This window comes from Cuculus canorus, chromosome 17, assembly GCF_017976375.1.
Source record: "Cuculus canorus isolate bCucCan1 chromosome 17, bCucCan1.pri, whole genome shotgun sequence".
NCBI classification, from domain to species: Eukaryota; Metazoa; Chordata; class Aves; order Cuculiformes; family Cuculidae; genus Cuculus; species Cuculus canorus.
This window is the reverse complement of record NC_071417.1, coordinates 14434056-14460540: the sequence shown is the minus strand read 5'-3', so window position 1 is coordinate 14460540 and position 26485 is coordinate 14434056. Positions and strand designations below refer to the sequence as shown.

At 44.3% G+C, this 26485-nt stretch overlaps 1 protein-coding gene across 6 annotated transcripts in view; it reads right to left on the bottom strand.

Annotated features, from left to right (window-relative positions):
• Window positions 1–7519, bottom strand: part of BICDL1 (BICD family like cargo adaptor 1) — a 48051-nt gene extending 40532 nt beyond the window's left edge. For 3 of the 6 annotated variants that reach the window (XR_008452759.1, XM_054082752.1, XM_054082753.1), the window contains exons 1-2: window positions 7149–7519; window positions 2606–2821 (exon numbers count right to left, since the gene is read on the bottom strand). Coding sequence is in view for 4 of the 6 variants with exons in the window: in XM_054082752.1 (XP_053938727.1) it covers window positions 2606–2821; window positions 7149–7472 (540 nt within the window). In the remaining 2 variants the exon portion in view is untranslated. The remainder of the gene's footprint in view (window positions 1–2605; window positions 2822–7148) is intronic. The other 3 variants (XR_008452758.1, XM_054082750.1, XM_054082751.1) reach the window with 2 other exon arrangements.
• Between the last annotated feature and the right edge of the window lie 18966 nt (window positions 7520–26485).

The window sequence follows — 26485 nt, the reverse complement described above, 5'->3', positions numbered from 1 at the left end:
ATTGCTAAAAAGTGCAGAAATTCAAATTTAAAGAGCTAGTGCCTACTAGTGTAGAATGACTCATACCAGAGAGCAAGCTTTCTTTCTGTGCTGTGCACAAAGCCCCTAGTAGGGTATGCAGTGTAGGATGGGGCAGAGCTGAGGCTTTTATTGCCTTAATACAGACTTCTCATAACCCTCTGTTCCCAACCAACTCGCTGTGAAGCAGAGTGTGGGTGCAAAACACAGAACCAGGAACACCTCAAAGTTCACAAAAGCTGTAACAGCATTTCTTTGCTAGGTTTGTCCTTTCCCAATGCTCAGTTCATGCTCCCTAGTAAGATCCCAGCCTATGGCAGCATGGCTGTAGGCAAGCACCTCCACGCAGCTCTAGTTGTCCTTTTTTATTTAGCAGCAGCAGGAGCCAGAACTGTGTGGGTGCAGGGTTTAAGCACTATCACTGCCTCAAGGATTGCATGCATAACCTTTTTGTAATAAGAGACCAGACAAATAAGACTGCAATTGCCCTGTGGAGCAGCAAATGTGGAGTGCTAAGCACTCAGTAATCAAGTGCTAATGTAATACTGAGATATTTTTTTTTGAAAGCCTCAACCAAAGCCCCGGGTGAAAAACAGACTGTTCCCAACTCTGTTTTGATTTGCCCAGATTCTCATGACTCTAGGAAGATGGTTGACACCTTTGCTATATCCATTGCTGTATTTGAGCTACTAGCAAGTTCCGGCCAGCTGACAAACTCAATGAGTGCTGAATTGTGCCTCGACAAGCTTAAGCTTTCTTTACCTGCCTCATCTGCGTCGGGAAGCAACAGCCCTCCAAGCTGGCGGCTGGGCTGGAGCAGGGAGGGCAGCACCAAGACTCAACCTTTTCCCAGGATGTGGTGATTCTCAAGTGGGTGGATGAAGACCATTTCTGGCAGTAACAGGGAGTTAAGGGAACAAAACTCATGCTTAGACATTTCATACTGGTAGACCAACTTGGTTCCTTTGCACAGTTTATCTGAGCAGCCCTCTGAGCATCAGGGCTGTGAGAGGCTCCTGGAGCACAAGTGTCACGCGAGAACAATCTCATGCAGTTTAAAGCCCAGTGCAAGCTGTCTGGTTTTCTATCTTCTAGACTAGTATTTGTTTGTGCTTATGCCGGGACCATAACAAGCCTTACATTTTGCAGCCAGTGATGGAAATCATGCATATGCAGAAAACCATTGAGGGTCACCGAATCTGATGGGAGTCAAGTTCTTAGCCCTGGATAAGAAACCTGACACAACAAAGGAGCTCTGTGAGGGCTTGGGTGGAATCTCATCTCTGTATTGTATGTGAAACATGCTCTGTTCAGAGAATAAGTGAAAGATTCTCAGTAGCTCATCTGCTATACTTGGAAGATACTGCTTCAAAAACACTGATAAACTTAGCAGTGTTCCCGAGTTAAGGAAGTTGGATTTTTTTTGTTTTTAAAGCCAGTTAAAAAACAAATCCACAGACTAAGAGGATTTTTTAGTACTCAACAAGAAAATCTGTAGCAGAATGAGGAATGATTTCCTCGAGTGCCAGTACAGAATGTTATACCCAAGACCTGCTCTTCCCACCTCCAGAGGCACAGGAAAACTCATACCCAGATCAAGTGAAGAAACCTGTACGGTTGGCTCATTTCAGAGGGTTTTGGTTCTAGGGTTGTGATTGAGGCTTCAACCCTCCGAGACTCGCCTCTGACAGAATCTAGTCTGCAATGTTACCTGGGCCCCTTCAGCGTGCGTCTGTGCTGTGTGTTTGTGTCTGTGCTGTTGTGGAGATAAGCAACTGGTGAGAAGAAAATGCTTTTATCTGGCGGAGTAACTGTGTTCTCAAGCATTAAAATTATGGTTTGTAATAACTGTCCAGTGGCTAGGGAAAAAACCCAAGGTTCTTAATTCTAGAAGACAGGTTAACTTCTAGAGGGGGAGGAGGAGACAAACTGTTAAGTCTTTTGCTGTTGGAAAGAAACCCATGCTGGAAGTATTGAGTCAATTAGGCTGATTTGTAGCAGCCTCGCTATAAATCCTCTTTCATTCAGAGGCAAGTTAAGCTCTTTGCTGAAACATGCTATTTCAAAGAATTTCATTAGGTTCTCACACTTCTAACCATGGCAAAGTTGCCTGCAGGGTCACACCATCTTAGAATGACATGGTGTGTTCAATTCCACAGCATTAAAGCGAATGTATATCAAAAAAGGGAGGCCAGCAGAAAGCCTTTCACCTCACTGACACAGACAGGCTTTTTTTCTTGCGTGCTACGTTTGTTCAGTCTATTTGTAAATTAGGAACAGATTTCCTAAATCAGGTTTAGATATAAAAGCAGTCAAGACACATCTATGCAGTAAATGACCTCTCAATGCAGAAACATAACTGTTTTGCCAATGAAATGCAGCACTTCTTAAAGGTGTAAAATTTGGTTTAAAGGCAGTATGTTTTATAGGGGCACCTGAGTAATCAGATGCAGAACCATATATTTTTTTTTTTTTTTTGCCTTAAAGAGGAAGTTTTCCCACTCATTGGCCTGAAAGGTTGTTTGTGGCAGAGCTGTGAGCCTTTCCAGGACTAAGGTCCTGCCCTCATTGTGCTGCAGTGACTCACCCTGCTGAGCTGGTCCAGGAGTCTTTGGTTCTGTTCGGAGAGTTCCTGGACAGCCCGTGTCTTCTCACGGTCGGCTTCACGCAGGTGGACCTGCTGCCTCTCCAGCTCATCTTGCAGCTGCTTCACGTCACTTTCCAGTTCAGACACCCTTCCTTCCCATTCTCCTTCTTTGTTCTCAAATCGCCTCCTTAGTTCATGTTTCTCTTGTTCTAGGTGCTAGATAACAGAAGGAAGAAGAGGGTTAGGAAGGAATGATAAAAAAAGCAAATGCTGCCTCCGTTTCCCCCTTCTATGATTAGGGCTGAAACCTTTTCTGCAGGAAAGAGAATGGTACTGGAGCATGACAATTCCATGGAGGTGGCAATCCCATGTCAGGGCAGGTCACTGGCACTAAACTTGCTTTCCATTTCCAGCAGTTGGCCTGTCCTTGGCCTCTGGAGATCAGCATATTGAATTTTTACTGAAACAACTGCCAAAAGAGTAAAGCAGGCTGCACGTCAATAGGCGGAATAGACAGGTCAGGCAGGCCAACTGATTTAGCACAGCCCAGCGCAACTCCAAAGCAATATTTCAGTTTGCAGTGGCATAGTTCTTGTAAAAGCGGCCTTTAGAGTCAAAACTACACAAGCTGTATCCTTACTGCTGATGAGGAATCTAGATGAGGCATTTCTCGTCATATGGGTCTTATGAACAACAGTTGAATCATCTATCCATTTGCTCCTCTATTCCTGACCTAATTAGTTGTCTGCTAGTTTAATAGTGCACAGTAACTCTATTGTTTGATGCAGACTGCTCTGGAATGGCAATGGATACAATTAAATAGTTTCTATAGACATCATGTACACGGATGTTCTGGACCGCAGGTTTTTTAGAAGCCGCTCTCAGTCCCGGAGACTCCGCTCTGCTGAGGACTGGCTGAGAAATGAGGGACAGCGCAAACCTGGTGGAACTTGTGCTTGTTTTACAGGCTCAGTTAAATGAGGGCTTGACTGACACAGAGCTGCAAATCAGGTCAAAACAGATTTATCCTGTGCCCATTTGAAAAAATTCCAGCTCTGAAACCCTGAGCTTGAATTTCCCCTGGTGCCTGAAGCCAGCGCGTGCCTGCAGAGCAGTCAGACCGGGACATGGGCATGTCTCAAGATCAGCAGGGAAACCTGAAGAGCAGGAGCCCTCTCCCTGTTGGCTGTTTTCTGTCCCCCACAATGACCTGCTTCTACTCTCTCATGCACCAGCCTCTTAGGAATGTGTCTTAGCAAGGAACCCGCCGGGCCCAGTGCTGGTGGCACTCGCCCGTTTCTCCCAGGGTATCATCCCCCAGTGAGCAATCCCCATGGCACTTATGAAAGGAGCAGAAAACAAACCTGCTAGGAGGAAAAGAAAATTGCACTGCATTTCTGTGAAGTGGCTTTTTATTGCTTGCTCGAAACAGGCTGTGAGCTGGCTGCTTCCCCTGGGTGCCTTCTGCTGATGACACACTGCCTCCCTCACTGGGGCTGTGCTGCCTTCCAGAGCAGGTCTGAATGTCAAAGCTCTCCAGCAGCCCTCTGGCATGTGCTAGCACTGATGTTCCACTCCTTGCTTTGCAGAACGTGCCTTGTTTTCTTTCCTGATCTTATCTCCAAATCCCTTCCTATGCTTCTTCCAGCTTAGCGTAGCAGCACCCTGTTTGTGTTCTTCCAAATCTTTCTGCAAATTCAGGACTTTCTGGAAAACCGTCAAATGTGAGGGAAGGTGGATTAAAAATACTGACCCAAAGCAAAAGTATTCCCCTGTGTTTCAGACACTAAGAGTGAGCACCCTTTGCAAATGAGAGTGCTGAGTATTGTTATAATAATTTTTAATGCAATAGATAGCTATGAGTTCCCAGGCCCATGACAACCATTGCAAAGGAATCCTGTTTGTAGCCTTAAGTGTGTCTGGAGCAGCCACAATTTCACTTTCAGCAGCACACTGAAAATGCTGTCTTTTATAGCTCAGTCTCCTTCCCTGCTAAGCAACGTTTAGAAAGATCCAGGGCCTTCTCTAAATGGGAGATGAAACTTCAGCTTGTGGAGGAGCAGCGCTGCAGATGAAGTTCCCAGACGTACTCAAATGTGATTTAGAAGCCACTGATAAGCCTTGTCAATCATTTAAAAACCACTTTAGTCCTTAACTGCAAAAGAAAATCCACACTACATGTAGCTTCAATAAGCAGCCACCACAAAGGCTGGAGCCGGGGGGAGGCGACGGGTATCAAGTTTATTCCCTCGTGCTAGAGAAACCAGAACAGTGCCGTGAAGCACAGAGAGGCTGTTGCAAAGAGGGAGGATAAGCCAGACGGGACATGCTGGCGGATCGATCCCTCCTGCCTCTTCCTCTGGCAGCAGCCACAGCCCCTGCCTGCCCTCACCCCAGCACCTACACGGCTGCGGGTCTGCATGGGGTTTTTTTCCACATGCGGTGATGGCAGAGCAACTGCTGTCCTCCGTATGGGGGTTTCTGTTTCCCAAGCGTCTCTCCATCCGCCAGCTGCTCACTGATTTTTACCTAGAACTGCTTTCCAGAAGACTTTTTCTTCTGAAAACAGCTTCTCTTCAACTTAACTGAGCTGGCCTTCCTTTAAAGAGGTTGAGAGCAAGAGGGAGTTTCCCAGCTGATAAAGAGGGTTCATACTGCACAATGCTTGGACATAGAATGATTCTTTGTGTCAGAGGAACAGAGGTATTAGCTGTTTTAATCCCTTACAGATGGTAAAACTGACTAGGGTCACATATCAGAATTTAGTACAGGACATCGGTTCCATGATTAGAAATGAATTTTAATCCAGGCTGTGAAGAGTTGACGGATTAGGTGTATGGCTGCAACGCTGAACTTCAGTAATGAACCCACAAAACTAGAGCATATTTAGTCTTGAAGCAAAAGCACCAGAGGAGCAGGCCAGCGTATTGGCTCTTGGGACAGGGAGAGGCTTCGGTGAGCTCTCCTTCCAAATGCCAGTTAACCATCCCTACATCGGGTGCAACTGTCACCAAGGATCTCATCTGAGACTTTGCTTCTGGTCATCATCAGAAAGTTCTCAGCATAGGGAAGGAGGCAACAGATGAGGGTCCTTCCTCCCTGCTAAGCTTATTGTGAAATTGTCTTAATTTCAGTGCCATCAGGAGGAGGCCAACACTTAGTCTGCGGAGGCTAGGATAACCAGGCTGGTGGTGTAGAAGATTACTCTTCAAGTTTGATTTTTTTTTGTGTGTGTGTGAAGGAGCAGTGCCCTATGTCTGCCAAACCCAGCAGAAAAAAAAATCTGACCCTTAAGCAGATATCACTAACTTCTGCCAGCCTGAAAAATAACCATCTGTTTTTCAACTGGAAAGTAAGAACAGCAGTAATGGGTGAAAAGATGTAAACAATTGGTTGCATTCACCATCCCTTCATTCACCTCTGAATGGCCCTCTAAGAGCAGAGGTAAACATGTGGGAGATATAACTTAAAGCACTATAAAGTCATTGTTTTTCCCCTCTCCTTTTTATCTTCAGGTTTTGCAGGCAGCAAGTGGTGTTTGAGACTCCTGAACTCCCTAACAGGCAGCTCAGCGAGTACCGAACTTGTGCATTTTTCCTTTAATGGTAGGAGAGGTTCTACTCCAACTCACCAGGAAAACCACGTCAGCGCCACACCACATACGTCTGTTCTTGCTTAAAGATCAACCTGCTAACATTCACTCTGGCAAATTTCGATACTCTGGGGAATGTTAATCTGGTAAATAGTGCCGCTAAACAATTAGAGCAAATGTCACCTTCACTGTTGTTTCTCTCGGAATAGTAAACGCAGAAAGGTTTCCCTGCAAAGAGGACGGGATCAGCTTGGGTGAAGTGCTAAGTTGAATAAGGGAGAGGAATTTGTCAGGAGAACAAAGGCCACACAGTAATTTCACAAATCCTCTTGAACCTGAGAAATTTAAGCCTGTGAGGATGGAGCACAGGAATGTGCAGGGCTGTAAGAACCGGTCTAGGGCTGCGACTTGAAATCTGAATGTTAATCCAGCACCGTTCGACTCTCTCCAGAGAGGCGAGAGAGGCTTTTTCTCAGCTTTCCAGACAGTATCGCTTGCTGGGGGAATTAAAATTTCAAGAGCATCTCCAAGAAAAGGAGTGGGGGAAATACCGGCTCTCTTGCATGAGTTATTCCAAAAGAAGCTGCCGGCACGAGTCTTTTTCTTTGTAATAACAGCTCTATTTCATCCTTAGAACGCGCGAGAGAGCTCGATCCGCTGAGTTCCTGGCAAACCGCTCTCCCAGAGCCCTGTGGGTGTTTGGCAGAGCAAACGGCTAACAGAGCCCGTCCTCGGGGCTTATCTCCCGCCGCGCCTGACGCCTCGGCCGCCGCAGCTTAAGCGCGGCTCCCATCTGCTCCGCGGCTCCGAGCCCCGGGCCGGGAATGGCGGATGTGCCTTCCCCGGGCCCCGGAGGGATCGATTGCTCGGACCCTCCCTTCCCCGCCGCGGGGAGCCCGGCAGGGCCGCTTTCTGCAGGGCGAGACCGGGGGTGTGGGGGGGGCCGCTCACCTCCAGCTTGTCGGTGAGCTCCTTGTGCATCCTCTCGTACTGCCGGCTCATGTCCTGGTTGCGCTCCAGCAGCGCCTTGCCCAGCCGCGCCGCCAGCACCAGGTCCTTCTCCTTCTGGCGGATGAGCGAGAGCAGCTCGGGGTCGCGGGCGGCGGCGGGCGGCGGCTCCGGCGGGTCCCCGGCGGCGGACAGCAGCGCCAGCTCCTCCTCCAGGGCGAGCTCCAGCGCGGCGGCCCCGGCGGCGCGCGGCTCCATGCCGCCGGCGCTGTCCGCCTCCGCCGGTGCTGACCCGGCGGCGGGCAGGCGCAGGCACGGCGCCGACATGGCCCTGCGCGCCGCTCCGCTGCGCCCCCCGCGCCGGCGGCTGCTGGGCGGGAGCGCCGCCGCCCCCGCCCCCCGGGCAGCCTGGGCTCCGCGCTGCAGGGCCGGGGGGCGCCGGGAGCGCGGCCCGGTGCGGGGCTGTGCCCCTGGAAAACAGCGAACTTATCTTACATCGCAGATTCGCTTATCAGCGGCTCTTGTTCTGCGGGTGCGAGTAGGGCTAAAAACTGAACAATGCCAACTGCTCTGAAACCGAGGAGCGGCCGAGGGACCCGCGGGGGTGTAGCCTGAGGGGAGGCCTTATCGCTCCCTACAACTGCCTGAAGGGAGGGTGTGGAGAGGAGGGAGCTGGGCTCTGCTCCCCAGGGACAGGGACAGGACACGGGGGAATGGCCTCAAGCTCTGCCAGGGGAGGTTCAGGCTGGACATCAGGGAACAATTTTTCACAGAGAGGGTCATGGGGCCCTGTCAGAGGCTGCCCGGGGAGGGGGGAGTCACCATCCCCGGAGGGATTTAAAAGACAGGTAGACGAGGTGCTCAGGAACATGGTGGAGTGGCAGATAGGAATGGTTGGATTTGATGATCCAAGGGGTCTTTTCCAGCCTGGTGATTCTGTGATGCAGAAGGGGTGGGTCCTGCCCTTGGAGAGTCTCAGGCTCAGTGGGTGCTGCGAAGCAGGACAGTTACAGGTAGTAACGGACTCGCCTTCTGTCTTGTGAAGGGTAAGGAATAAACGATTCCTTTTTTTTTTTTTTTAGTTAATAAGTGGCTTAAAATCAGATGATCTCTTGGCCAACTGTCTCAGTAGCTTGCAGGGAAAGAATGAGATCAAATTGCTTTTCTCCGACTCCTCCAGATCCCGAGTTGGGCTCTGGATCTTTCCACTCAGTAGTCCACCCCTGCAGAGCTGACTACAGCTTCCAACAGCCACCGGGGCTTGCTTTCGATTTCAGATTCTTTAGGATGTTCCTGTGTAAAATTTTTCTTAAAAGCAGCCTCAGTGAACCTTGGGAGTTGTAGTCAACTCTGCCAATAGTGCTTCCCTCTCTGGGAGGAGGCTTTATGGGGGGCAGGACATGTTGGTGTTTCAGTTTAGGTTTTGTTGAGTTTCTTCCCCGTTAGATCCAGGAATCGTTTTCCTTCTTGCCACGGGAGAGAGGCTGGGGCAGAGTAACGCTGTACGTTGTCTCATTTGCTAAGACTGTGTTTCCTCAATTTCTGATTATGCTTTAATTTCAAGTGAGGCATTAATACCAATTGAACAAAAGCATTTTTAAGGAAACCTGGGCTTTTGACTCTCAGGTGCTGCAGCAAGAAATGATGGATTTTCCAGCTTTTTCCTTTAGACTCTGCCTCTGTGGAGCTTGCCTGCCTTCCTCCTACAGAGGATTCACTTAGACCATGTTCATCTGTATGCAACTGCCCCAATGCATCAGTCCAACGATGTTTTTGGCTGGGACAGTTGATGGTTGGTGCAGTTTTCCAGCAGGGCTGACTCCTGCCTTGTGTCAGACTCGGGGCCCTGGAGAGCTGCTGATTATTCGTAGCGGTTAGAGCATGAGCTGTGGGAATGCAAACTTCCCTCTGGCCATCTGCCACTGGGACTCAGCCTTCTGTGGGTGATACGCCCCAACAACCCGGCTAGTGGGATTTGTTAATACTCAGCCCTTTTCCTGGCAGCATCAGTAGTGCTTTTTGTAATGTGAGCACCTGCTCTCCAAAGACCAGACAGAGGCCCGCTACCTCGTGCCATGCTGCCTGCCACCATCCCTCTCACAACAGTAACCGTTGGCCATTACAACTGTGATTTCTTTTGTGCTGATGACCCAGAGGTGATGCCTTCTTTATCTTACAGCAATTGCCCCAGGCATTGACTTTTTGTCCTTGCAATCAACTGACACTTACATTGTGGGGAAGTGGGACTCACCATACGGAGAGATGATTTGAACAGTATTGGCCCTTTTAAAAGAATCCCCCTGCCCTGACGCGGGAAGCCATGCTTTCACAGATTTGATCATCACTATTTAAACAGAGGAGGGCGTTTAATATTTAAACTGATTGTGAGCACCTTCTGCTGGAAGTGCCTACTACAACAAACCAAGCTTTCTGGTGTGATTAATGAAATCCATTGTGGCATTAATTTTCATTTCTAATGCTTCTTTCAGTGTGTAAAACAAGAAGAGATTATACTGAGATGGTTTTAATCCCCCAAACAAAGCCTGAAACAAAACCTATAGCTGTAGCTCTTAGGATGGGGGGGGGGGGAACAAGCTGTTGCCTGGATGGGGAGAAGCAGCAGTCAGACATCTATACAAGTTCAATGCTCGTTTAGGGCCTGTTGGCTATAAAACATACCAGCGTTATCTGGAGCATCCTTGGATTAAACCTTTGTTCTCAGCATGACCTGTATTAACTTCCACTATAAAAAAATCCATTGTCCTGTGGATTCATTTATTGATTTAATTCTTTAGAAACATATTAGGTTGCTCTTTTTTGAAACTCCTTTGCATGTTACTTTACTAGTATTTTATTTTGTATATGTTATCCCAATCAAATACCTATGAAAAACCATTGAGAACACAACAGTGCAGTTTCTTTACAGTTAAATGGTGGCATTATCCATCAGAATCCTAAAATGTATTTCAGGTGAGAGCTGGGACAGTTGCTGTCCATAGGCGAACACTGTTTCTGCTGCTTTTCCCCTAGTTAGGCTTCGTTATGTCCTTTTGGAGAGCATCAGCCTAGAAAAAAGAATTAATTAAGGGAAATGAGTCAAATACAAGTTGGTTTTGGTTTTTTTTTAATTATGCTCCTCAAGCCTGAGGTGAGACTTCACTACTCAGGAACTGTGAATAGTGGGTAGTTCTCGTGGAGATTGAGATCAAGCATTTCAGGAGTTGATGCGCTCGTAGTGCAGAAGATTCCCATATGTACAGTGCAAACTATCCTTCAGCATGGAAGTCACCACAGGGATGACCCTTTCTGAAAATGCAAACATGCCAGACTGATTTGAGCACACAGGGACCTGAGAACAAGCGGCTGGTGCAACTGGTGTCATCACATAACACTAAAATGTCACCTTGTCCAGGACATGTGAAGGCCTTCCCTGTGGTATTAGGAAACAAGGGTGAAAAGGAAGCATTGGTATAAGACAGCGGTGTAAGATGCCCATAAGAGCAGCAATCACTCTTTTCTTGCTCAGGTGAAAATTACGGAGCTGTAAATGAAAACCAAGTAGCAAAAGGTTCTCTCCTGTATGGGGAAAAAGGACAGCACTGACTTTGTGGCTGAGTAATTTCCTCTTCTTGCTTTTCACCATCCCACAATTACCCAATTCAGTAAATAACCTATCGAGATGGTTGGAGAACTTAACTTAAGGAGCCATTCAGGGCAAACTGCCATTGCAGTTCCCTCTGCTAAACGGGTTCCTAAAGGAGCAAGATACTGAAACGGGCAATCATGAATTCGGCGATGTGTATTGTCCTCCCCAGTGGGTCAAGGAGAGGTGAACTCTGAGCCATGCAGGCTCTTCAAGCCCAATGTCAAGTATATCAGTGAAACCGATGCTTTGAAACTGGTATTCTGCCTTCCAGGGATTTCAGTGGCTGTTCCCTTCACAGAGGAAGGGTGGCACAGGGTCTGGACCTTTGGCAGTTGCACCAACAAATACTGGAGTATGTAGGACTGCACGAGTTAAGCAGGACAAAACATTTTTCACACATCAGAAAAGCTGCAAATCCAATACATGTCCAATCAATACATTCACCTCAGCTGTGAGGGCAGCACTCGGAAAACAAGGACTGCAAGGGATCATCCTTTTTTTTATTTAGAGTAAGGGGAGAAAAAGGTGCATTGTGGGAAAGCCATAGCCGTACCTGTAAAATGAGGTTATTGTCCTGTGCTTTTGAAGCTGGCTGTGGTGAGCGAGGAATTCCTATCACCATCCTTAATCTTCCTGTCAGTGGGCTGACAGTCTTCCAGGGGAGGCGGCACAAGCTACCAGGTTTCCTTTGCCATGTTCTCTTTCTCTCTCATCTTTTTGAATGATTAATTGCTTTATTTTTCTCTTTGCCTTACTGCACTTCATTTCTGACAAATGTCTGGTTATTCTGGTTGTTTGCGTACCGTGGTGCTGAGGTGTTTCAGTGTATCACAGCCTCCTGCTGCTGCGAGAGGAGCAGGCAGCCTAAGAGTTTGTTCAGAGTTTGCAGTTAACCAAATGAATAATTAAAGGAAATGTGTGTCTTGCTTTCGAAGCAGGCCACAACTACAAAGCCAGAGTTCAGACTCATAGGTGACCTTTTTTCCTCTCTTTGCTTCTCTACTGTCCAAAGCTATCCAGTATGTGTGTGCCTGGGCTTTCCCTGATGGTGGATAGAGGAAATACAAGATAGGAAAGTGTATTTGTTGGTAAGAGAGAAGAGAAATTTCCGGTTAAACAGACGGGAAAAGAAAGATGTTATGAGTGTAAGCCAAGCAACTGTAGTAAAATAGACCATCCTGATTCTTCCCAAGGCTCAAGATCCCCACAGAGTTCCCAGCAAGTCTGTTCTTTCCCAGGGATAGCAATATTACGTCAGTTAGAGCTGAAAAGCACTCATCCACCAAGGTGACTCATCACGTCCGAGTCAGGAAAAATCCCTTGACTGCTAAGAGTATACGGCAAGGCCTGGGTGGCTCAGGACTGCCCAAGGACAGAGCCGACACCATACTCTGCTCACCCTACTGCCGGCCTGTGGGAACGCGGGATTCAAAGGGAATAGAACAGAGTAATAGTTTTGACTTGTATGGCACGTATGGTATTGTGCTGAGACATCTATGAGTTAGAGATGTAAATACTTTGTACTATAGCTTCTAATCATTTTGGAGTGTGAAGTTTGGAAGCATGCTGTAACAGTCTTTCCAGAACAAATTTTACAGTGCTGGGAACAAGCAGAACTCCTCTGGAGCTACTGGAGTTGCATGGCCAATATTTCAGGCCAGCTTGATTTGTTTGGGTACCACACTGGCAATTTGACTTTGCTTCACACCTGATCCTGATCAGCCATATGGTGTACATGCCACTTTGCACCTTGGACACCTTCTCGACTTACCGTGCTCCAGACAGACTTTGGAGACAGGGTCCAATCTGGCCTCCTCTTAGTGGAACAATCCTCCAACGCTTACCAAGGAGGGCTCCCATCCTCACAGTCTTGTGCCAGCTGCAGAGATTGCCACCATGTGCCTTCAGCATTGTGCTACAGACCTGGGATGGGGCCACACAGGGTGGGCACTGCACGCCCACCTGAGCCTTTAGACTAGGGCTGTCTTTTAACTGAAGTAGGTGCTTTTAGCAGTGGGTGGGGGTTGCTCCCTCTTGAATCTTACAACATGACAATGTTTGAAATGTCTTTGTGGAACGAGTGCTCTGCTTAAGCAAAGGCACAGGCTACTGTTTCTTTTATGTATGAAGACACAAACTGAGTGAGATCTTGTTTGCATTTCTCTATAAGAAACCATTAGGTCCTAAAATTACCTGTCATGGTCATGGCCATGGATATCTGCAACCATTACATGATCAGATGTGACTTTTTGCTTTGGGGAAAAATATTTGTTCACTGCCATCTTGCTCTGCTTCTTACGTATGTGCTGCAATTCATACTGACTCACGTTAGGAACAATGATCTTTGATCCAGCGTTATTGGATTGTAATGGGCCACGTTGACATGAAGCAATCTTGGCTGTAATGGAGCCTCCTTCACTCACTGCTGTGGTCAGTTATTTCATGGTAACGGCAACTTTGCAAGGCATTTTAGCTTCATTGAGCAATTATGTTGTTATGGAAACTAATATTCTATAAATTATCTGATGGGAGGCCCGATTTGCTTCTTGGGAACAAGTTTGAAAGTAAAAAGTACAGGATAACAGTTTTTTAATCAGCTATATATTTATTTGTGTAATTGCTGACCCTTAGGGCTTATTAACCGTCTGCAAGGCACGCATGTGAGCACCTTTGCATCTGTACTGGATCTAGGCAGTTGTTCTCCCTCCTTAGAGGATGTGACCAGTGGGTATGCACAACTGAAAATGTTCTTGCCTATGTTTAGGTGACCCCCCCACCCCGCCAGATTTGGAGAATGCTTCTGTGTTGCATCTGCAGGGCTCATGAACTCCAAAAACTTTGCCCCTGGCTGTGCTGTGGCCAAAGCTGCATGTGGCTGTGGCAGGAGCGATGTGTCCTTTTGTCTTGATACCAAGATTTATGGGGGACCAGGCACTGCAAGAGACTCACAATCTGATGTAAAAACCTTGTGCATCTGTTCAACCATTTAAACATTTCAGAGAGGCTGTGTGTGAAACAGAGTTTGAGTTTCCTTCCCATCTACTGCTTGTACCTCATCTTAAGATAAAGGAATGGGCAGCCTCAAGGGGGTTGTGGTTTGGGGTATTTTCTCCACAGAAAACCTACCCTTTCAGCTGGTGCAAAGGGATACCCTATTTACTAATCCCAAGCACTCGGAAAAAAATCACAGAGCCTGAACTGTTGCATCATTGGGAGCCAGAAAGTCCTGACCAGTGGAGGCATCCTGGGTACGTGCAGCACAGAGATTTCAGAAAGAGTTTTTTTCAGCATTCATTACCTATGAGATGAGCAGCCTTTCATCCCCGGAGCTGTTTCTGCAGCACTTTTCAAGAGCGTGAACCATGATAAATATGTAGGTGGAAACCCATCAAACCAAAGTAATTAAGTCGCTTCTGGTTAGCTGAAGCTCATTCTACACAGTCGTGGGACCCTGCATTAGCACAAGTTAGTCAGTGCTATTGCCCAGCATCCTTCTCCTTCTTCATGCTTTCAAACTGTAGTTTCTTTACTTCTGGTTCTTTTAAACCGTTGCTACCCTGTACATCTTAAGCCGGAGGTTGAATGCCCAGTATTTTTGGCACCCAGATGCAGAGGTCAGGCAGGGTGACATGTCTATCAGTGTGCATTCTGGTAACAGGATCATGCCTAGAAGCATTTTGGTTTTCATCTTGCGCATATCAGTTCAAGCTGGTAAAGCCAGGTGTTGCCTCTTGACCAAATACAAAATGGCTTTGTGGCGTTTACTAAATAGGAGCTCACGAGAAAGAGTCCTCTGCATTGAAAAAAGGTGTTCAGAAAGAAATCAACACTAAAAAAGTGAATAAACTTCTTAATATTTGGGAAGTCTAAGTGGCTTCTATTCAAAATGCCCATTCCTCCTGGAACAGCTTTCAGAAAGTGGTGTCAGTGAGCTGTGCAGGAGCCGGGCTGCGCGGGGCAGCGTCCCCTGGGCCCAGGGCCGGGGGCGAGGGAGGGTGCTCTGGGGCAGGGACCTCTCTTGGCTCTGCAGGGCTCTTGGAAACCCATCTTTCCTCTGCCGGGCTGGCGCTGGGGTACACTGCAACCGCTAGGAAAAGAGCTTCCAGGTGATAATTCATTTCCCTGTCTGAGTAGTGGGTTTAATTTGGGGGTTGTAGCAAATAAAAAATGCCCAGGTCTTAATCTCTGCAGTAAAATGAAAATCCTCTGCCTTCTCATTTCTGGTTACTGGTTTCTAAACCCCCTTCAGTTTGTCAGCACCTTTCTGCTTGGCAGGAGGGAGCGTTGCCAGACTGGTGTATCATCTCCCCGGGGCTGCTGCCCACGTTACAAGCAGTGCATTCGAATTCAGAGCAGCACTCTTCGTGACCGTACAGGTCAGCTTTGTCTGGCAGAAAGAGATCTGTTTTTTTACAAATGCAGTTGCATACTGCTGTATGAGAGCAATTCACAGTGAAATTAAACTTGTAATTTCGGTTTTAAGCTCATATTTACATATAAGAGTTTTAAAGAGAAAAAGAATTGCCAAAAAAATAGCTAAGGCATACTGTTGAGTGTGTAAATGAATACCAAAATCTACATACCATGTCTTCCCATACCACTTTCTTCCCAAGGAGTCCAGAGCTCTTCATAGAAACTACAGTGTGACAGTTCTTGAGGTAACACTGCCCTGTAATTCCTGTTCGCCTCTCACAGCAGGATGAAGAGAAGCCAGGCAGTGACCAGCCAACAGTCCCCATGCCTGCTCATGCACAGATCTCATGTTGAAGTTGTGACTTAGTCTTAACCCTTAGATCACAATTTCTCTTCAAGAGCCAAGAGAAAAACAAGAGAGATCCTGTTAGTGTCTTCCTGTCATGACTACACTTAGTTGGTATTTGAGACAGACTCCGCAGGATCAAGGAAGGAGACGCTCTAACACAGCTGAAGTCACAGATGCGTTGTGGTGATGGTATTAAAAGAGCTGAACAGAACATGAGCGAGAGAGAAGGTTGCAGCTCCAAAGAGTTTGAGATCAAATCATGAAAGGGATTAGTTTTAAATGCCAGAAAGGAGAAGGGGAGAGAAGTCATATTACAGTACAGGAGTCCACATTACAGTAACTTTACTGGTCAGTTTTTGAATTGTGCTTGCAATTTTAAAAAGTATTTCTTTATTCCTGCTGAGAGGCCCTACCTCACACTGGCTGTAAATGTGTTAGGACAGAAAAATCAAAGTGTTTAACTGCTGCAAGGCACTCTCATCATATCATAATGCCTTTTGAAGCAGCAATTCAATGATTGATCAGAGGAGATCTAATTAACTGACTGCATTATATTCGAAAAAAACCCACAACCATGGAGAAAGTTGTGATACTGAGTATCACATTCATCAGAATCTTTGCTTTGCTGCACAAGTGTGGGTGTTCCATGGAAAAACCAGTCCTTCATTCAATATATGACCTAAAAATAAACCTTAAGATTAAAAGTTTCCTTTATCTTTCTGCCTTGCCTTCTCCATGTTCTTGCTTTGCATACTTCTAGACATTTTAGGAAGTGCATAGACCGTATTTGTCACTAACACATTCAGCATTAAGTTAACTGCTTAAATCTAATATTCACCCACACATGATGTATATGGGGATGAAATTCAGATACGAACATTAACCTAATAAAATATCTTCTATTCTTGTTTCCCATTTATAAATTTTGCTTTCAGCGCCCCGTGCCTGCAGAGGCCACGCAAGCTCAGTCTCATCGGAAATGCCATTTAGGAACAATGAGTGCAGCCCCAGTTTGAGTTCATGGTGAGCTTCTCCCATGGGGTGTGTGACCTGCAATGTGACAAACGAGAGATGTGACAGTCATGGAGCCAAATGTTCTTCATTGGGATTGATAAATACTTCAACATGCTGTTGTAAAAGGATATAGAGATCATGTGCATATTTTGTGTACTTGAGGGCCTTTTATCTCGGATGCAGAGATAAAGCTCCTCAGCAATTCATGCTCTCCAGCAGAGCTCGGTTTGGCTGACTGCCCTTTCATACCTGCCGTGCTTTGAACTGTGATTCTCCTCTCTCTTGGAGAGCAGGTTGTTTTATAAAGCTTCCAGACCTTTGCCTGACAAGGTCTTTGGAGCCACGTGAAATCAGGTTTGTTGGGCAGGAAGAGTCGAGTCATCAAAAGTCTTCTTACGTGCATTATGTCAGTGCTGTGGGCTAGTTGCATTATCCCCCGCATACTTTGGTATCTGGTTTCTTTCAGGAACACTTTGCTATTAAAAGAACATCTTACTTTAAATGAACATTTTTTTGCCTATTTTAGTCATCCTCTTTTATGTTAGTATCAGACGTAGCCTTATGTGAAGAATTGAATTAACTTTTAGATTTTCCCTCTTTTGATTCAAGGACATTGCACAGACAGATGAATATTGCGTCCTCAAATTTATGTTCGAGTGAAGAAATTACAGCAAAAGCCAAAAGGAAGGGAAGCAATGACCTTCCAAAGCATTATTGAATTTCCCCTCCAAAAGAGACTGTACGGCTTGCTTGTACCACACAGTCTGCCCCAGCGCCAGTGATCCTTTCTACTCCTTGAGTTGGTTTTGTGCTCTTCAGGGTTAGTGATAGGTAAAATACACACTGCGTCTGTTTCACTAAATTTTTTTAACTCTGAAAGAGTAACCAATATGCAAATAACTGAGATGTTTATGGGTTTGCCCTTCAAGTGTTTTTGTTTGTTTAGTGTTTCAGAAATTACTCTTGGAAAAAAGAAGATGCTTCTACATAAACTGATGTGTCTGCAGAGCTCATGAAATATTGTCTCGCTCTTCAGGACACATTCGCATCCTTCACCTGTGCAGAAGCCTCCCGAGGAACTTGTGGGCGTGAACGGTAAGAGCAGGCTACTGTGGTTTTTATTGCATCTGCACGTCACCCTTCGTTGCTTCCCTTATCCTCCTGATGACTTACTGGCTCAATAAGGTGTAGCGTAACTAACCTGAAGTGCTATAGCCATGAGAAATTGGAAAACCATTCAGCAGCACAGTCGGCACTTAGCCTAAGAGCCTGCCCCCGGCTTGCGGGTGAAGGAGGTTATTTATGGGAATCATTAGATCAACTGCTATAGAATGAGGTCTTACAGTTGGAAAGAGGATCTGTAATAAAGGAATATACATCTTTGGAAGAGTGCCTCGCTCTGAGCTTCAAATAATGCTTTGTTTAAAAAGCTGGAGTTTTCTTTATAGAAAATCAAACCAGGGGTTCCCCTGTGCTGGGATATGCTCTGGAAACAATCTTCCAGTCTTTTATGTCTAGTATTTTAGCGTGCTTCTATTTAACTTCGTCCGGCTTTCTGCTGCCATTAGCTGTATCTATTAGTCGTTAGTCTGTTAAATTCTTCCTATCTCCGTTCTTTGGAAAATGAGAGCAATTTGCAATAGTTGGAGAATGCCGGCCAGGCAAGTGATTGTGTTTTTAAAACAGAGAGGTTATGTTCCTCTTTATTTACAATTATTGTAAATGGAAAATGCATCTGTTGTTTGTGTTTCCCTGAAACTGCGTATCACTCTTTCAGACACCTGAAGACCCATTATCACCTCCATAATTCCTGTGTTACTTTGTCTATGAGAGAAAATGTCCTTTATTGGCCTATCTCAGAAATAGCATCTCATCAATTGGGAACTGATTTAGAATTCTTTTAATTCAGCAGATCGTTAGAATATATATGGCACTTCCAGGGAAAATCAAACCACATGGAAGCAATAAAGACTGGCAGTTACGTCTGATCAGCAGTAATAGTCCAGCATCTAGGGGGGAAAAAAGATAATGTATTTTTCTTCTGAAGCCTATCAACATTTACCAAAACTGTTTTTGTGGTTTTAGCCCATTACAAAGCCACAATAATTGGGTTTCCTGGTTTTTGGTGGAGGGGAGAGGTTAAAAAGACAGACAGCTGCAAAGACTTGAAGCAGATTCTGATTCTTTATTTTGCTTGACCTGATTTAACAAGCTTCCTCTGTTGAAATATCATAGTCTATGTTGGGAATTATGTCAGGAAGCAGAATATGTGCAGTGTGGGTGAGTGAGCCTGCATAAACTGTCAATGAAGATCAATTATAGGGATTATTGAATTACACATTAGATAAGAAGCAGATGACTTCTTTTTGCATGCAAGTGCGGTGTTAACTATTTTTGTCTAAATTAAAATACAGCTATACAGGCAGTGAAAATCTGTCATTGAGCGTCACAGGCTGCCCAGGCTTATTGATTATTTTTCTCTTTATGATTGAAGTCCTGCAGTCTCGTGGTTTTGGCACGAAACACTATGCAGATGAAGTGAGAGAGCATCAATCCACTAACAACGTGCAATTTATAGGCAGCTTGGGTAGAAATGCCCCCTTACAAAGGACGTGATAGAGATGAAAAGAAAAATGTTATTTAGTGCTTGCCATTTTCTGATGGTTTTGTAGTCCTGATTTGTACTGTGGGAGTTGTGTGTCCTCCTGCTATAGTACCACAGCGGGGCAGCTGACAATAGTGTGGTGGGACAGGCTTGTTTCTGCACCTTCACCTTTATAAATACCTTGTACCAGCCTGTTGATTGGAGAGTTTTACATATTTAGATGACATTTTTACCCCAAGAGGCTGCATTTACTGTGGGAAGACTGGTTGTAGAATAGCTGTCCTTTAGCAGACTCTACACAGCTGCTGAGCACCGCTGCCAACATTGCTCGTCTGTGCCTCTGGCTCAGTTTGCTGCTGAAGAATCCCAGCCTGGCAAAGCAGAAAACCAGTAGGATTTAAAGAGCCCTTTTAAAGAGAGAAATAGCTGTTCTAATTCACAGGAATGGGTTGATATATCATCTTTTGATGTTAGGGGACTGAAAGGCATCAGAATGAAACCCAGGAGAATATAGAGAGGACAGAGGGGCAATAAATCCATGTAGCCTGTGTGCAAATACTCTTTTATTCCGGCATCTTGTAATCCAAAATGTAAAATCTTTATTTGCTAATATCTGCTCATGGTGGATTGAGTTCCTGCAGAGCTCAGCCTCCTCCACTGCTTTTACTGTCATCTGAAGGATTTTAAGTGGAAGCTTTAGGATTTTAAGTGTTCTGCTTTAGAAATGTTAGCAAATAACAATTATTTAGCATAGATGTATTTGGTTTTTGTCATTTTAAGGTTGGCTATCGGGCTTTTTCTGATAATCGTTTGTATATAAAAAGCTGACTGCTTTCTGCTTCACGTTTAAAAGGTTTAAGAATTGTAACATCTACTATGGCCCAACAAGTTTGCACTTCTCCCTTTGTTTCCAAGAAAGTAATTGCTATCAGCTGCTCTCACCCACTGGTCTGATCTGTAAGTGCTGCATCTCATCCATTTCAAAATTTCAGAGAACCAGTGCACAGGACTCATTTCTTGTAGGAAAGTTGGATAGCGGAGTGTTGGGAAGAGCAGAAAGTAGAACATATTCTACCTTGGTACTTTTGTATTTCACTCAATTATAGAGGAGTTGGAAACAGTAGCATAAACCCACCTTTTATTACAAAGTGATTTTTAAAAGTTTACCTCCGTCTGCAGTACTTTAAGAACACAGAAAAAAAAAAAAAGAATAGTAGCCTTAAGCCTGGTGGGTTTTTTTTTCAGGAAATGTTTATTCCACAGAAACCCTTCTGCATGGAGTTGCCATTCTTCTTTCAAGACCTGTATTTTAGCATCCAGCCAGATAAAAATGGCCAAATGCAATTCATTGGCAGACTGTGAACGTTCCATTATTGCAACAACTTCCCACTGAGGGTTTTTTTCTGTTTGGGGAAGAATATACTGGTTATTTTAGCATTTTCCTTCCAGGTAGCAAAGGAAATATAAAAATGTAAAAAAATAATGTGAGCCAGGCCAATAGCACATCAGGAACAATGAATGGCACTCCAAAAGGAGTGATTTGACCATGCAGGGACCTCCAGAGCAGCCAGGAATTGTCATTCCCTATATGAACATGAAGTTACTTCACCTTTTGTCAGTGTTATGTCCTAATCACTTATTCATCACAATTCATAACATGGAAAAACTGTTTAAAAATCAGAATCCCACAATAGCCTCTGTAAAATATTTCTCGGCCTCCAAGCAAACAGTATAGAACTAATTCTAGAAGAATTAAATAAAGTAACGTGTGGGCTGTCATTGCTGAGTGCTTCAAGACAGGAATGAACGCACCCACTCAGAGCAAGAACATCTTAAATCTGAAAAGCACCAAAATCGTGATTCCAAATTGAAAAATAGACAGGCAATCATATTTAAATTTCTTTTAGTCTTACCTGGAAGAGTCCTTCTACATTAAAGCTTTCATTGCCCCATCTGATGCTTATATTTATACTATGAACAAAGTGCTGTTATTGTTCTTTCTTACCCTATTCATGGTGGCCCTGGTGCCCATAAGGCTGCAGTGCACAAGTTAGAGTTTACTGGAATTTTTGCAATAAATCTTCCAAATCAAAACCAGTTTCTTTAGAGTTCAGTTATGTGAAGAAGCCAAGGCTACCTCTGTGTTTTAATTCACCAGTTAGCAAAACAGTTTGATGATTTTAAAAGAGCTTACATAATTTTAAGAGATCTCTTTGAATCTATTTTAATGCTTTAGATCCCTCAGTCTGACAGTACTTGTTTTACTAAACTATAGGTAAGAGAAAATGGGTTTATTTTGCTTTTAGATGACAAATCTTGGGCCTCTGTGGTGTGTTGTGGCTACAGCTGTCAGCCAGCGCTGGGCTGCAGGAAAGCGCCCTGTGCTTCCCAGTAACTTCTGCGGCAGAGATGACTGGAGCCATTGCCCATTGCCCAGTGGGGGGATTTGATGTGAACAGGCTCTTCCCAATTGAATTGTACCTTGTGAACGGCACTGCGCAGACCTATTGTTTAAAAAACCAAACTAACAAACATCCTTCTCTCAAAAAGGAAAACTGAACTACACTAATTTCGTTAGCATAATTCCTGCATCCACCTACCCTACTTATTCCTGAAAACTCTAAGCAATAGCTAGACCTATTCTTCCCAAAATTGCAATGATATAGCAATATATTGGTATCTTTCAATGACGCCTAGCTAACTCCTAAAATAATTCACATTCGTACACCTTTCTGGAAGTCAGCCAAAGGGATTTATGGGTGTGCGTGCCCTGCTGCTCATCAGTATTGGGTAGGGAGATATCTGTCTGGCACGTCTCTGTTTCTGGCGGATCACAGGGACAGAGATCGACTCAGAGCCTGCTACTTAAATTGACAGAATGAATCTTTTTGGGCTCTTTCCCTTGATGATGATCATATTTCCAGTTTCTGAATATAGTGCATGGACTGGATTGAGTCAGAAAATCAGGATACACAATGTTCTGCAGCCCACAGGAGGGTGAGGAATGCCAGGGTTCTAAATGGAATTCCAGCACGTGGTAATGAAGCACAGATGACTATCCCACAAGCAGCAAATGATTGTTGTAGTAAACTAAAAGGTGTCTTTCCTGTGGATTTGTTGATATAAGGCAAGGAAAAAGCCTTCCTGTGAACATCTAGAATTTGTTCATCCTAGGAAAAATGTGAGATTAAATTCTACTAATAAGTTTTAGTTGTGCTTTCAAAAGAATTTGGTACCTTCACTATAAAGGTATTTCAGTTCATAACTTCTTTTGGAATCTAGGTAAAATGTGATTTGATGTGGCCATCTTTTACATGATTACTGTATCTAAATTCCAGAGTAATTGAGTATTTTGCTAGAAGTCTTATCTTCTAAAACAGAGTTCAATGTTTTCTTCCATTCTACGTCAAAGAACACATGCAAATAGTTCTTTAGTTACATTTGAAACAAAACATATACTGTAGTTGCTCAGGCTCTTTATCAGTTTTGCTTTAATTAAGCCCTTGTCACTTGTTGCTCTGCAACATATAATTCCCATTAAGTCATGATAATTTAGTTTTCAGCAGCTCCACGAGACGTTAATGTGAACGCATCAATATTCATGTGTCTTGACAGATCGTGAGGTTTAATAAATTGCTTTCTATAAAACAATTTTTGTGGAATCAGGGGTGTTCCTGTGATAGCACAAAGGAAGCCTGAAGCTGAGATATGTAAAAGATCATTTGCTTTTCGCTGCATCTAAAAATTAATAAATTATTTTTCCAGTAAGTAATGAGGTATTTGTTTTAGGATACATATAAAAAAAAAGTAATGTGCAGGACTATTAGGATTGAAAAAGCGCTTCACTTTCATGTGGTTAAGTGCTCAGTTTGGATATAAAAAGGATTGTTAGTGACCCAATTTAGTTACCATTTAATTTTGGCCACAGCAGAAATACAGCATGATTACATTGTGGCTTAGAGAGAAATTCAACATAGGTCTGCAATGTTAGGAGAGTGTAGTAAGAAACCATGGGTCACTGATCAGCGAGTGCTGGAATGAGGAATCCTCTGCGCTGGGATCAGGTCTGAAGAGCACCACCTGTCTGTCTGCATTTTTATAAATAAATAAAAAGGTGATGGCTAAATACATGATAGGAAGGCTACCATGTGTATTTAAAACACCATTTTAATGGGTTTTGCTTCTGTAAATATAAAGAAAACAAAAATAATGTATACCTCCTCCATGAACATGAGCACTTATATACTATTATTATTAGCACGTTGCTAAAGCAAACAAAAACACCTTTACTATTTCAATCAAAATAACCTTGAAGCATATTATCAGATGTAGCTCATACCTAGATTCTAGGGGAAGTCTGTAGAAGAAGCACCTAACAGCCACTTAGGTCTTTACAACTCTCATTTCCTTTCTGCTTATCCTAGGAGAATAATTGCAGAGTGTTCTTCTTCCAAAAATTCTAAGGAGGAAATTAAAAATGCTCTAGAGGGAAAGACAATAAAGTTGTTTTCCTGGTGGTTATTCCTCTTTGCCTTTATATCTTCACTGAAATGAATTTACTTACGTCTTCCATAACTGTTATTCCTTCAGATGTATTGTGCAAATATTTCTATCCCCCACAGTGTGCACGATTGGTGCATCTAAGCTGGATATTTTGTAATAGTTTGGGAAAACAAAGTAGAAAAATATGTGCCTATGATCTAAGGGTTATTTAAGTCCCATTAAACAACGGTGAGAGCTGCTATGAGTGAGGGTTTATGATAGTACTCAGGTCAGCCAAGTTAACTCTTTATTTTGATGCAGAAGGTGGTAACAGCTACGATGAGGCTTAAGGCTGGGAAAAGAATGGAAAAGCTGGGTTTATTACAGGATCTTCTAAATACTGGTGAGTTGGAGAAAGGCATTGAGCTCATAGGGGATAATTAATCTCCTGTTTTCATACAGATATAGGTTAGCTATACTAAGGGCCAGACATGATATTCAACAAAAGAATGCCTGAAGAACACTATTTATGGGATCCACACACTCTGGAAGCCTGGGTTGCAGACTGCTACCAATCTGGGTGAATGGATTAACATAAAAATTTGGAAACAACAGAGCTGAAGTGATTTCCAAGGTAGGACAAAAAAAAAACCTGGGAGTCTTTTGGTGATGCTTAGCTCTTAGAATTGTGATAGCACAAGCCTTTTTTATTGCCTTCCAGCACAGGTAAATCTCAGGAAGTCACCTTCCTGGGCACAGCCACGAGTGCCTTGCTGCTCCAAGGATAAAGATATTTAAAAGTGATGCTGCTGTAAATACAGGAGTTAACAGTCAGGCGGTGTTAGCGGGGTTTGGCATCTCTCTGCCCATTAAATTATGGTGATGTTAGTTTGAATGAGAATCCAGGTGCCAGGTTCTTGGCGAGAAGCCGGCATACCTGCGTGCCTGATCTTTTGCTTTTACACTTACTTATGTCTTAGATGGTGAGTGAGCCTGAAGGGTGTTACAGTGACAAGCGGTCTTTGGAACACGGTAACCTTGGTATGCTCTAACAGCACCAGGGAGGAGAGTTGTGGCCAAGGAAATAAAAGAAAACCCCTGCTCTTACAACAAAAAAATGCCAAATCAGATGGTGAACAATTCAATGCATGGTGAGATTTCAAAACACGTTGAGCACTGTAATGAGACCTGTTTAGGGAAAATCAGAGCTATTTATTCTGTAACACTTCTGAATGACCTATTAATTTAATAGTAGGCAATAAGCCCTTTTTTTGTACAATTGCAGGCTTGCTGATGGTCCTACAAGTAAGTGAAGTTACCCACAGGAGTAGCTGCCAAGATTGAGAAGTGATATATAATTTGACCATTATAAAGATGAAGAACCAGCATACTATGATTGCTCTTGAGCAAAATATCAGAAGTATGAAACAATCATTACTTTCACTCTGAAGACTTCAGATCACTGGTTTAAAGAAAAATGAAATGTGTGTTCTTCTAAACAGGTATTTATTTTTTACCTGAGACATCAGAAATGGGTACTGGGGTTTTATTACTGAAACTGCTTTTCTCTCTCCTCCACTCAATTCATCTGCCACTTCAGCTTCTTTTCGTAATGTTTGGTAACTCCTCTGGTGCAGCTGCATTGTTATGCTGCTACTTCATTTTGCTAGTAGACATTATAGTTTGTGTGAGTCTTTCACACAGCAACAAAGAAGGAAAATGTGATCTTCTCCCACGTGGCTGCTTCTAGCAAGATGCGTTAAGGACCTTCTTGAAGGGAAGTAACCTAAGCTGAGCCTGCCCCTAAATTTTGAGCAAAACTGAATCTGTCCTGAAGAATTCTTTGAACAACCAGCTTCCTTGTTTGCAACCACTCAACGGTACACAAGCAAGGAAATCTTTATTTGGGAATCATGGGATAGTTTGGGTTGGAAGAGACCTTAACAATCATCTAGTTCCAGCCCCTCTGTGCCCAGGATACGTTTGGCCTTCTGGGCTGCGAGCGCTCGTTGCCGGCTCATGTCGAGCTTCTCATTGACCAGCATCCCAAGTCCTTCTCCGCAGGGCTGCTCTCAGTCACATCATCCCCCATGAAGCCATGAATATTAATTCATAAACATGAAAATCAGAGCAAAAAATTCACGCTGTAGCTGAACCTGCCGGGCTGTTGGGAGGCCAGTTAGGTGACCGAGGCAGGCTCGTCTGCCAGGTAGGGCTGTGCCACACACCTGGCCGGTCAAACAAATTCAGGATATGGTGAGAACCAGAAGCAGTGTTTGTGTTGTAGGCAGGAAAGGGTAGCCTAATGTAGGTGAGATGAAAACTTTGTGGATCAGCTGTTCTGTGCCATCCAGTAGAGAAAATGGAAAGAGAACCACACCTTGTTACTTGAACACAACATGGAAATGAGCTGTTGGAAAGGCAACCCAGCTCTTTTACTTCCCCCACTTTCTAAATCTAAACTAATGTACAGATAATGTTTCAAGTGGCATTAGAAACAACGTGGATAGTTAACATTAATTTTGGCAGTTAAAAGAGAGGAGTCTAATGGCATTGGTGCATAAGAGGAAAGGCAGAGGACCCTAAAGCTCTCCTCTCAGTTTGCATGGGGGCCAACAAGGCTTGTCCAAAACCTAGGACAGAGTACCCTTAGACATGACAGAGATCCAGATGTCAAGGCAGTACGTGGTTCTTTACCCAAATGCACTAGCATGAAAATTGACCAGTTTACGAAAAGGAAGCTCTTTATTGCATGTCTTTTTAGGAGCTATGCAGTGTGGTTGTGGATGTGACAGACAATGACAGTGTCGTGAGTGGAATCCAAAAAGCGA